Genomic DNA, 12,653 nt, shown 5'->3' on the forward strand with positions numbered 1-12,653 from the left:
CACGATAATTTTCTCCTTTGAGTTAATATGTATAATGGAAGCCTGTGAAAATCAGAATTGGGCTTCCCTGGTGGCGCAATGGTTGTGAATCTGCCTGCCAATGCAGGGGACACAGGTTTGAGCCCTGGTCTGGGAAGATCCCACATGCCGCGGAGCAGCTGGACCTGTGAGCCACAATTACTGAGCCTGAGCGTTTGGAGCCTGTGCTCCACAACAAGAGAGGCCACGATAGTGAGAGGCCCGCGCACCGCGAAGAAGAGTGGCCCCCGCTTGCCACAAGTAGAGAAAGCCCTCACACAGAAACAAAGACCCAACACAGCCATAAATAAATAAATAAATAAATTTTAAAATTCACGACATATGTCAATATTTAGAAAAAAAAAAAAGAAAATCAGAATTAAGCAACAATACTTACATCAGTATTGTTCGCGTGCTTTAATAAACATTTTAGCCTGGTTTATTTAAACCACGGTAAACTTAGATTACTGATATAATAGTGTATTGTACAGTAACAGATTTTCATAACTAGCTTTACTTTTTAGTCAGATCCCAATAATTCGTTGTTTGCCTAATTCCAAACATGACCCATGAATATTACAAACACACTCATCAAGAACTGATCATATATCTTCCCAGAAGGGACAAGGGTTTAAAAAACCAGACAGAATTTTTTTTTAAATCACATCCCAGTTAGAAATATTTTGCCGTGATGGTTTCTTCTGAAACTGAGTGAGTAAAACCCTTATACCCTGTGATAGAGACAGGAAAAAGCCTTCAACCAAAGGAGAAAGTACTGGGTTAGTGATTATTAAATGGAGCAGTTACAGTGTTTTTTCGTCCTTTATACACATGATTATATCTATTTAGGGCTTTTGCCTGGTGTTTGCTGCCATGCATTTACCAGTTTCAGCCAGGAAAAGCATACCTTTAACTCTGTTATTCACTTTTCTTACTGGCATCTACTTTTTGTAGGCTGATATGCAGCAGAAGAAAGAACCAGTTCAGGATGACTCTGACCTGGATCGCAAACGCCGAGAGACAGAGGCTTTGCTGCAAAGCATTGGGATATCGCCGGAGCCCCCTCTAGGTACTTAAAAGTGCTTTGTGTCACTATTTCCTCAGATTTGACTTGTGTGGGATATACCATGTCCAGCATTTACTATTCTTTTACGTCTATTTTTGTTTTTATTTTGTAAGAAACGCTTTGGCTTATGGGTCAGATGTATTTATTTTTGGAATTGAGGGGGCTGGAAGGAAATAGGAGGACAGGTTGTAGAGTTGTTAGCAGTTTGCTGCTTATTGGCTGATTCTGCAGTAAACCTTCTCCACTGTGTTATTTGTTAAATGAGTTGCCACATGGTAAATACAAGAAATCTCGAAATTAAGAAAAAAAATTGTTCTTCATTTTCATTGCTGAATCCCTGCCTCTCTCTGCCAACCTAAATACTGTGAATCTGGTTATGAATTTCATAACCACCACAGACATAGTTATTCCATGATGAAAATAGAATGCTCGATGGTAAATTTGAAGGAAAACTTAGAAGGGTGACAGATTAGCAGCTAATTAACAAGTTTAAATTTCTTTGGCTCTGTTGTATATCTTGGTTTCATTGCTCATCGGCATTTTTACTGCAGCACCCTTCCTCCAACTCATTCACTCCTAGTTAATTATCCATGACCTCATTTTATCCAGGGTTTGGATATTCAACTATTTGTTTTATTTGTGTTGAAGGTAACTTGTACATAATGTGTTTACTCTGTCACTTAACTATATATCACTCATGTGATAAGTTATTTTATTTTTCTTTATCCATTTGCTTTCCATACATTTTAGAGTAATCCTAGGGTGTCTGTAAAACTACGTGATATCCAATATAGTAAAACAAAACCTTTAAAAGTAATACATATAAATAAATGCAGTACAGGTCTCCTTTTATCAGTGGTTTGTCTTCTTTTATTTCCGTCATTGGCTTTTATATTAAAATAAATTTTCATGTATTTCCATAATTACTTAACAATAAAAATTATCCCATGTACAACAAAATGGCAAGTGTTTATATCACTATAAATAAGAAAAAGAGCAATATATCATAAGCATACAAATTATTAAGTATTGCTGAATATAATTTAATACACACAAAACTAAAACACCATGAAAAGGCATTTTATACTCAACTTCAGTTTGTAGCAGGTAAAATCATATGTCTAACAATGATATAATAAACCCAAATAAGACGTTGATTATTTTGTTAGCTTCTTTGTGGTATGAAAGAGGTAAACTATGGGATATTTGAGTGATGGACCTTCTTTGAGGAGCTGACAAATTTTTTAATTACTTAGTTGACAAGTGATATATATTAGACACTTTGCAATTATATTTTTGCCTCAAAATAGCCTTTGAAGTTCTGCTGCAATGTGAACAGTGGTTAAACCCAATAGTAGAATATCTATTCTCCCCTAACCTGCATAAAGCCAGCAATTAAACCTTAAGAGCAGAACAGTTTAAACATCCCTAAACCATGACCAAATTCTGAACTATCCCTGCATCCCTGCCAAAGGGCCCTGGCAAGGGTGGACCCCATTTTCAATTTTCATCCATGTCTCCGACTGACCCTCTGACTTATTGCAGAGGGTAATCAGTGAATTAATTGTAGAACCACGTGAAAATTCCTAGTTACTTGACAGATCTGCCATTGTGTTATAGGATTTGAACAAAATAGTTAAACTCTTTACCTTATTAAATAAATAAAAGGAAATTGCACATGATTGAAACCAAATGGGAATCTACACTACGTATTGAAGTTCTTTCTGCCCATATGGCTTCTTTGGCATGTGTGATATTGAGAACCCGTTCTCATCTGGCCTGGAGGCCACCTTGGCTATTTGGTGCAGCTTCTATCTGAAGGACATTTGGCTTGTACCTGAAGGATAGAGAAAAAATACATTTGCATTTCCTTTAGTTTTTTTCTTTTATTATCCTTGCTCTCAGACTTTCAGCTTTCACTGACCTTGATCTTTGAACTTGCTTCTCCTGTCTGCAGAACGGCAGTTTGCTTATGTGCACATGGCAGTGCTTTCTAGAGCTGCCAGAAGCAAAGGAACACAATTCACAAACACAGTAAACATTACAACGGGATGAAACTGTTAAGTGTAAAAATAAAGCAGCCTGGCATTTTGCTTTGTTTTGAAAGAGATTTTTAAATTACCAGGTTCAACATTTACCCTTTCTCTATCTGTCACTTAGTCTCTCACAGCAAATGCAGTTTATACTCCATGGACAATAGATTTCCCTCCAAATGCAGACATACAACAGCCTTTTCTGACTCCCTGTGACCATTTAAAATGATTCAGAATCACTTATTTTATAATCTTTTAAAGTTTTATAGACACCTCATTTTATTTTCTAATAGGTCACATCTATACTAACAAAATAAAGTGGAGAATTAGAAGTATCTGGATAGTTCATGCTAGAGAGAGATTTGACTTGAATTATCTGGGTAACTGTTTTGATTCTCCATGTTACTTTGTTAAGGTGGACATGGCCTTAGAATCCCTAAGTTAATTCTGTCTAAATTCATTTCAAATTTTAATTTCCAAAATATGAAAAATTCACTTGACTTTCTTCCTTTTCTTTTCTTTCCTTTTTTTTTTTTTTTTTTCCCTTATCCCATCTCAATCTCTCCTGGCCATACAACCACTTTAATTTGGGCCCATTTGTTTTGATTTGTCTGACGCTGCTCTTCCCCAGTGCAGTCGCTGCATTTTTTAACATGGGATACCTGTTATTTTCATTATTTAGTCCCAACCCCTATGTCTCCCTCCTCGAAATCAGTGAGCACTCCCAGTGAAGCTGGAAGCCAAGACTCAGGCGACCTGGGACCATTGACAAGGTAAGAATTTTCCCTTTACAAAGGCCATGGTGGGGTGTCAAGCCCACCATACAAGGCCCCCCCCCCCGCCAAGAAAAAGGCCTGAAAACCACATCATTCTGTTGTACATTGTTAAACGTGCATGCATCTTCAACGTATCAGTCATTTTATGTTTACATTTATGGTGGCTTACTATTTTTGGTGGCATAGCATTGAATTTGAACCCTAGAAATGATAAACTTATATATTATCCTTCCGTGAATGGGCTAATTTAGCACCGCGAACCTTGTTTCACAAACACAGACATATCCATTAGCTTAGGCCTAAAAGAAAGCAGGGAGGGACCAAAGACAAATGGAATATATATCCAGCTTCTTCTTATTCCACTTTGGTTTTGGTTTCCATGAGAATCTTTACGACTAGAATGCTGAGATGTTCTAACCCTAAATTTAATTTTTCAAAGTCTTGTTTATTTGCTTAATAGAGTTGATTAACTTGAGAACTGGCTCCCCAAAGTGTTTTTATTATCATTACTAATTATTATAATCATCAGGATTGACTGCTCTGTTTTTGTCAATTGCCAAATTTTTATTACACTAGGTATATTCCAAGATTATGTAATTAGCTTCTCAAAGCAGATATAGACATTCTCTAATTTGACCACTGAGGGGACATCCAAAATGTAAAGATGTAACGAGAGAAAGGAGAAGGCTCATTAATATGCATGGAGTCATGGAAACTTTCTTAATCCAGGTGCCTTCAGCAGGATTCCCACATGAGGGTGCCTATAGGCAGGTGATAGAGATGAGTGGGGAGGGGGCCCGTGGCAGCTGGTTAGCAGGCACTCCCTTTATAAAGGTCAGATGTTTCCTCACAGCTCAGGCTGGTTGAGCTCAGGTGGGAACATGGACCCAGTTCTTCCACATCTTTCAATTTTTCATGAGAAGCTAAAAATTCAAGTGTTTGTGCAACAGTCTCCTAAATGTTAACTGTTAATGACTTTGTTAAAAGTAGTTGTGGGCTAGATCTTGTTGACAGTTTGTGACCTCTCTCTTGGCTCTTAATTTTTAAAACTCATGAAATATTTTAATAAAATTTCAATAAAAGAAACAGTCATCCACAACACCACCATTCTGAGAAATCAGCCTTTGCCTTGTCAATGTACCTTTCAATCCTTGTCTACCTGTGTACATTTCTTGCTACCATATTATGTTCCTGGAGGAGAGGTATACAATTCTGCATTTTTCTCTGTTAACACATTATCACAAGCCTTATGTTCTGAAAGTCCATTGTTTCCAGAAAAGCGTAGGCAATTTGGGTAGAGAAAACTATGGAAATGAGAGTAGTATTAGCCTGTGCTGTAGGCCTGTTTTTTGCTTTCTGAAACCAACGTGTAAGACTGAATAGATCTCACCAATATCTGCCTGTTGGTGTGTTTCAGACTTGAGTGTTTTGTTTTGATAGGGCCTTTTGAAACTAGTGGACACTGCTTTCAATTTGAGAAAAGTGAAAGTAGAGACTTTTGTGGGCACCAGGCTGGTTTATGTTAGTTTATGTTAGCCTTTGTGATTTGGGGTAGCACACGTCTTCTCTCATCTTTTGCTTTGAACACTTCAAAAGGTCTTTGAGGGGGAAAAAAAGTAATAATAACACAGCATGTACCATCTAACATTTATACAAGAGCAGGCACAATGTAATCACATTCCTTAGGGGGTCGTTGGCCTGTCATTAAGTTAATATATTTGCCAGTTTCTGTACAACGATGGTGTTGTGTCAGTGATGCTTAGTGTCAAGGGTGCAGTTGGCAGCATTAAATACTGTTACTGACTTCATAGTTGATGAGCCCTTTTGAAAACTTCTAGAGAAAGCTGACCTATGCTGTTAGCACTCTGGGGACAGCAGCAGTTATTCCTTCTGAGAGAACATCATTTCATTTCTTTCCCCTTACATGAGTTTTTAACTTAATCACTTTGGAAGAGGCGCTGTCTACTCCTACCCCACACAAACTCCAACTAGCTTCAATTCTTTATAGGAACATTCTGGCAAGCGTAGGCAACTAGAAGTCAATGAGTATCTCCCTTGCTAAGTGCAGGTTTCCTAGAAATGCAAGGAAACTGGCATTGAGGAAATGATGATTTTCAGAAAAACTAAGGACAAAATTGGCTTGAGATGTCATTAGGAATAACTTAATAAATCTTGCCCTTGTTGTTTTTTTTTTTTTTTTTTTTTTCCCCCGGTACGCGGGCCTCTCACTGTTGTGGCCTCTCCCGTTGCGGAGCACAGGCTCCGGACGCGCAGGCCAGCGGCCATGGCTCACGGGCCCAGCCGCTCCGCAGCATGTGGGATCCTCCCGGCCCGGGGCACGAACCCGTATCCCCTGCATTGGCAGGCGGACTCTCAACCACTGCGCCACCCGGGAAGCCCCTCGCTCTTGTTTTGAACTTAGGAACATTCCGCCCAAATTTATGTTTTTGCTTCCATGAAATATATATGAGAGTTACATTTCAGAAGAATGTTATATTTCAGTTTTTAAAATTCCACTTGGAATGTCTTTTTCTGTAGAAGAAACATCTTTTGAAAACAGTTACTATTAACTCTAACACTTCATAAAACATGAGGCTGAGAAAAAACTTGGTAATTCCTAAGAATGTAACTCTATAGTCATAAATTTGCATATTTGTGTAGAATTTGGACCTTTTGAAAATGGAAAATCTTTCAGAAGATAACTTAGGAGTCAAATCAACATATCTGTTCCTACCTAAAGGGGCACATAAATTCTGTCATTCATTTGCCAACATTTCAAACCAAAACTACAATTTTCTTTTCAGAGCCAAAATTGGGAAACATTTCTTATATAAGCCCTGTAAGTGGTTAATTTGGAAATGGGCATACTTAATGTACCCTATTATAAAGAGAAGGTTAAAATAGTGCTTTAAAAAATCAGGTATAACAAAATTTTCTTTTATTGATTTAGTAAATTTTCTAAATTGAGTGAATAGAGTAGATATATCTAATAATTTTTCAATTATACTAGTGTGATTTAATTTTTAAACTTACAGTGTCATTATTTGTGTTCCAATTTCTGCTTCTGTTATTATGGCCTGCTTCTCATTTACCACTTACATTTGTGGTACTTTTCTCTTTCTCTTAATCAGTTTTTATAGAACCAATTAATCATTGCTCATTAAATATACTGGACAAAAGAAGAAGCTCTTGGGTTTCAAAAAAATCAATTTATTAATAAAAAATTTTAAAGACTAGTTTTACAAATAAATGTAGATGAAAAAAATCCTAAACATACTATTTGCAACTGGAATCCAACACAATATTAAAAGGATACAATGTTATGCTTGGGATATTGACTCAAAAATTGGGATTGATTAAATAATTCAAGGATATTTTAGTATAGGAAAATATGTTACCATAATTCAGCCTAGGAAAAGGTCAAAGAGGGAAAAGTAAATATTGCAGTATATTCTGAAATGGTACTTGCAAAACTTAAACATCTAGTCCCATATTTTAAAACTTAGTAAACTAGGAATAGAAATGTTTTTTCTCAGTATGATAAAGAATATTAATTTCAAACCAACAGCTTACATCCTTTATACATGAGAGTGTGAAGCAGTAGCACTTTATAGCTCTCAAACAAGAATGACTTATGGTTAGTTGAATACATGTCTCTCTTCCTCAGGGAATGTCAGGTCCTTGAGCAGGGAGTAGGTGATATTTGTGGTTGTATCCATATAGTAGGTATTCATTAAATGTTCGTTGAATGAATCAAGTATCCTCCTGCTTTTTACAGATCAGGGCACTGAGACACAGAGAGAATAAGTAATTTTCTCAAGCTCACACAGGACATAGCTACAGTGCTATGTTTGAACCTGGGCAGGATGATACAAGTTTCCACAATCTATACCTCAACCCTACATCAGCTCTAACGACAGTCGATAAAAGTGATACACAACCTACTCTGTTAGGTTACTATGATTAAACAAATAAATATCTGTTAAGCACTTGGAAAGGAGGCTGGCATATATTAAGTATATGTGAGTTTTAGCTATTACTGTTATTTTTTTTCGTACTTTGATTTAGCCCGGCCCTTAATCCCTAACCTTCAGGTATTCAACCAGAAATGAATCTAAGTGAGAATCATTCAGCCCACATTTATTCTTATTCACATGGATGGCTCACAAGGGACTTTGCACTAGGGCTCTTCTCATGTTTGGCTGAGATTCCTTAGGTGTCTCAGTGACAAAACTAAATTAGAGGCTGCACTGGCCTGTGGAAACTAGGAGAGTATTGACATCATAAAGTTTACTGTATACCAGAGCATAGGCTACACACTGTCCCAAACCTGATTCAAGAGGAAGACTTTCAAAAGGATTTCAAAGGTAAAATATGTCTCAATGTGATAACGTATTGTGCAATCTCTTGTTACAGTAACACCCATCCCGTAACATCCTTAAAAAGACAGTCATAGGGGAGATTATTCATGCTTGTCTTTTGTGACAAGTGACATGGGGTGGACGGATAGTAATACAGTTGATTTCTATCTTCCTTTTGGACCCTCTATAGCCTTAACACCATCACTAAGTTCTACTTTCCAGTCAATCAAGGACACTCAAGTACCACCGCCTCTTATTTTTAACAATCTCTGATTATTATAGAAACAATATCAGTTCATTTTATACAATTAGAAAATATAGACAACAAAAATAGAAAAAAATCATATTCCTACAGAGAATATGCATTAGCACTCTTAATACCTTAGTGTATATTCTTTCACACAGTATATATGTCATCATATATACGATAAAGGCTATCATACTGTGCAAACTGTTGAACTTACTTTTCTATGCAGGTATCTCTATTTTTCCATTTCAGTACATTTTCATCTTATCTAGTATCTATACCATCTTCAAATTTCCCCAGTTGCTCCCAGCATAATCCCATTATATTTAAAATTGATGCCTGTCTTCCCAGCTATCAGCACCTATTAACCAAAACGCTTATATCCATAGATTTTCTCTAGAGAGGTGAAGCCCCTTCCAAGGGGACCTTAGATGCAGCAACAGAAGAAATGTCTTCTGAAACACTTAACAGGAGAACAAAGGTACAAAGTGGATTAGAGGTCTTTCAGGCTTCCAGCTTCATGTGGACTCCAGATCAGAACTGGGACAGATGTCTGCAGATCCTCTCCTGTTCACTTCGAACATTAGGTCTCTATATAGTTAATATTAAGTATGATGTTGACAAAATACTTTGGGTAAAATTCAGATATTTGATAAACTCTGCCTTTCCCCGATCTACTTACTGCCTAGTGAACTCTGAACTCACAAATAAGGAAATTAGAATAATTTATTCATGGTCAGCTTGTGCTGGCTGCACCTGGTCACCACTTTTCTCTTGTAATTTGAGGAGAGGAAAATGTGCTCAGGGACCACGTGGGCTTAATGCCCGACAGAAAATCCTCAGGACTTTTTTTTTTTTTTTTTTTTTTGCTGTACGCGGGCCTCTCACTGTTGTGGCCTCTCCCGTTGCGGAGCACAGGCTCCGGATGCGCAGGCTCAGCGGCCATGGCTCACGGGCCCAGCCGCTCCGCGGCATGTGGGATCCTCCCGGACAGGGGCACGAACCCGTGTCTCCTGCATCGGCAGGCGGACTCTCAACCACCACGCCATCAGGGAAGCCCAATCCTCAGGACTTCTAACTTCATCCACAATTGAACTCCATAGGATTCCCTGGCACTACCTGAACCTCAAAGGATTTTTAACTCTTTTTGGTGAAAACATCACTATCTTTTAAGGTGCTCTGGTGAATCAGAAGCTAAAGGGAAGACTGTAAGGAGGTTTTAGTAAAGGTAGAAAAGTACAATTCAATAATGCAAAACCTTGGGGGTAGTTTAATAAGGCGAGTAAGATTTTGTGCATCCAAAATTCTTTAAATGATCATTATGTAAAGAGAAGCTGACAGGATGCTACCAGCTAGTTGGACTTAAGGGAGACTGAAATCACTGATTCGAGGCTGATTAAAAGTCAGTCTCTTTGGAAATCAAAGTGTACACTCTAGGGTTTTCTCTTTATGTAGCACATAGACTGATTAGTTAAAAATTGTTGATATCCTGTCACTCTGTCTCAGGCAGAGTGCTGTATATACCCATCTGGTTATAGTTATAGGGTAAACATCTATTTTTATCAAGGGGTTGCTGAGATTTCTTCTAGAGAGACTGCCTGCTTGACAGCAGGTCCTCTGTGTAAGATTTGGGGAAAACACATCCTTGCTCTGTGATGGGAAGTCTTGCATTTCTTTTTGAATCCAGCTCAGATGGACTCCCTGTATGGCTTAGTGTGGCCTGTATCAGAGCTCCATGTTAGAGCTTTAGCCAACAGAGGGAGGTTTCTCACACAGTAAATGAAGAAAGAGGCTTTTTAAAAAGAGCCTGGTATGAGTGTGTATTGCACTGTTCCAATTTTACTGCTGACACTGGAAAAAATCTTTATCATTGTCATTGCCAGACCAAAGTAAGGAAATCATTGAGGCTGGGAGGTAAAACATTAACTCATTATTTAAATGTCATTCTTAATTAATTGACATCACGGTAATGATTCTGACAGGTTGAGTGATGTGATGGATTTTAAAATGTCCTTATTGTTCACTGTATTACTTTTGGAAATGGCACTTAGAAAAAAAATTAGGGGATGACATTGACTGGAGATTTTCTGTTTGGCACTATGCTCACATTGGCCCAAACTGTTTTCTTTATCTGATTAGTGACGAGTGATTTGTTTGAAAGAGAAGACATGTGAACAAGAGTCCAGAAAAACTGTGGGACTCAGGGGAGCTCGGTATTCTGCCCTCGAGAGGTCTCTCCACCTTAAAGAGAAAAGAAGAAGATGACAATTTGAGCTCCAAGGTGGTTGCTTCAGGGACTAACAAAAGTTGCTAAGTTCAATTGGTAGAGAAGGTAGCTGGACTTTTTTTCATTCTCAGCACAAACTAGCATTATGGTCAGCATTCTTTTCAGTTTTATGGAGAAATGATTGACATACATCACTATTTAAGGCGCACAGCATGATGGTTTGATCTACATGTATTGTGTAATGATTAGCACGATAGGTTCAGCTAACACCCATCTTCTCATATGGGTACAATAAAAAGAAAAAGAAAAAAAGAAAAAACATTTTCACCTTGCAGTGAGAACTCTTAGGATTTACTATCTTAGCAACTTTCCTATATATCATACAGCAGTGTTAGCTTTAATCATCACGTTGTATGTTACAGCCCTAGTACTTATTTATCTTATAACTGGAAGTTTGTACCTTTTGACCCCCTTCATCTAATTCCCGCTCCCCCACGCTTTGCCTCTAGTAACCACAAGTGTGATCTCTTTTTCTATGAGTTTGTTTGGTTTGTTTGGATTCCACCTATCATTGAGATTATACAGTTTTGTCTTTTTCTGTCTGACTTATTTCAATTACCATAATGTCTTCAAGGTCCATCCATGTTGTCACAAACAGTAGGATTTCCTCATTTTTTATGGTTGAATAATATTTCATTATATATATGTATGTGCATACCACAGCTTCTTTATCCATTCATGCCTTGAGGTCAGCATTTTCAAGATAGGCTGTCCTTCTTCAGTGTGGAAGTGAGCCTGAAAATTCTCCTGGCACCATGTGGTGACATTATGCCATACAAGACTGAGTTCTGTGTAAGTGGCTTGGTAGAGATGAAGGGAGTTAGGCAGACATGCCCTGATATATTCTCTCATTTTTTAATAAAGAAAATAAAATCTATTTCTTTGGGAATCAGCTTGCCCTCACAATTCACACCCATCTGCAGAAAAGGCGAGTAAAGACTTCATTTGTTCATTCATTTGTCACATTCATTCAATAGATAGTTGAGAATTTATTGTATGACACACAATAAATGCTAGTCCTGCAAGGAATACAAAGATGGAGGAATTCTTCTTACTTCTAAAGATCCCACTTCCAGTAAATTGACATATTTAATTTGAAGCCATCTAAGGAAATGTTTCTATGTAGTTACAGCTCTTCAATATTTGTACTCATAGAGATGAGCAATAATGTCATAAAGCATTATTCCCAGATCATCTATAATTAACTTGTATATTCTTGTGGGACAAGTGCTTTTGATTCATTACTACCCTACCTAGAGTCTTGACACATATTAGGTACTAGGTAAGTGTTTATTGATGTGTGTGTTTGTGTGCACGTGTGTGCACGCTTGCACAGCTTACAAAAAACTGAATAGGATGGGTGCAGGATGAGTGGAGAGATGAGGACCCGGGTGATAGCAAGGTAGTTCAAGGTTGCTGGGCTATAGTTGCCAGAGGGCGGACTTTACTCAAGGGGAACCATTGGCAGTGGTTAGAGGACTGAGGTACAAGGCGAGGATTTCTCACAGAAACAAGGCAGAAACCCAATTACTGGGATCAGGGCAAAAAGGTAGGGTAGGACTAACAGTGTGTTTGTCTTCATGTTTAGGCCCCTGGGCTTTGTAACAGTGCTTATTACATCCTTTAGACCATCTTCAGACTTGGCCTTAAGGCATGATACAGGGCTATTGAGGTCAAGTGGGTTGTAGGTTGGCAAAGAGAACTGAAATAAGAGGTGCTGGTATTTCTCCGTTCTTGTCCCATAGAGTGACAAGTTACTTATGAATGAGGTTATTGAGGACAAATATATTTAGAGAGCAAGGCGTTTGAGCTGGGCCTTAAATAGTGCCTATGCTTTGGACAAGTAGAGGTGGGAGAAAGGACAT

General features: G+C 38.0%; 1 protein-coding gene across 5 annotated transcripts in view; it reads left to right on the forward strand.

Moving 5' to 3' along the window:
- The window catches only part of DYNC1I1 (dynein cytoplasmic 1 intermediate chain 1), a 331,990-nt gene that overhangs the window by 48,151 nt on the left and 271,186 nt on the right, over window positions 1-12,653 (forward strand). For all 5 annotated transcript variants that reach the window (XM_032642848.1, XM_032642850.1, XM_032642849.1 and 2 more), the window contains exons 3-4: window positions 973-1,087; window positions 3,800-3,890. In XM_032642848.1, coding sequence (XP_032498739.1) covers window positions 973-1,087; window positions 3,800-3,890 — 206 coding nt within the window. The remainder of the gene's footprint in view (window positions 1-972; window positions 1,088-3,799; window positions 3,891-12,653) is intronic.

Source organism: Phocoena sinus, chromosome 9 (assembly GCF_008692025.1).
Source record: "Phocoena sinus isolate mPhoSin1 chromosome 9, mPhoSin1.pri, whole genome shotgun sequence".
Lineage (NCBI taxonomy): Eukaryota > Metazoa > Chordata > Mammalia > Artiodactyla > Phocoenidae > Phocoena > Phocoena sinus.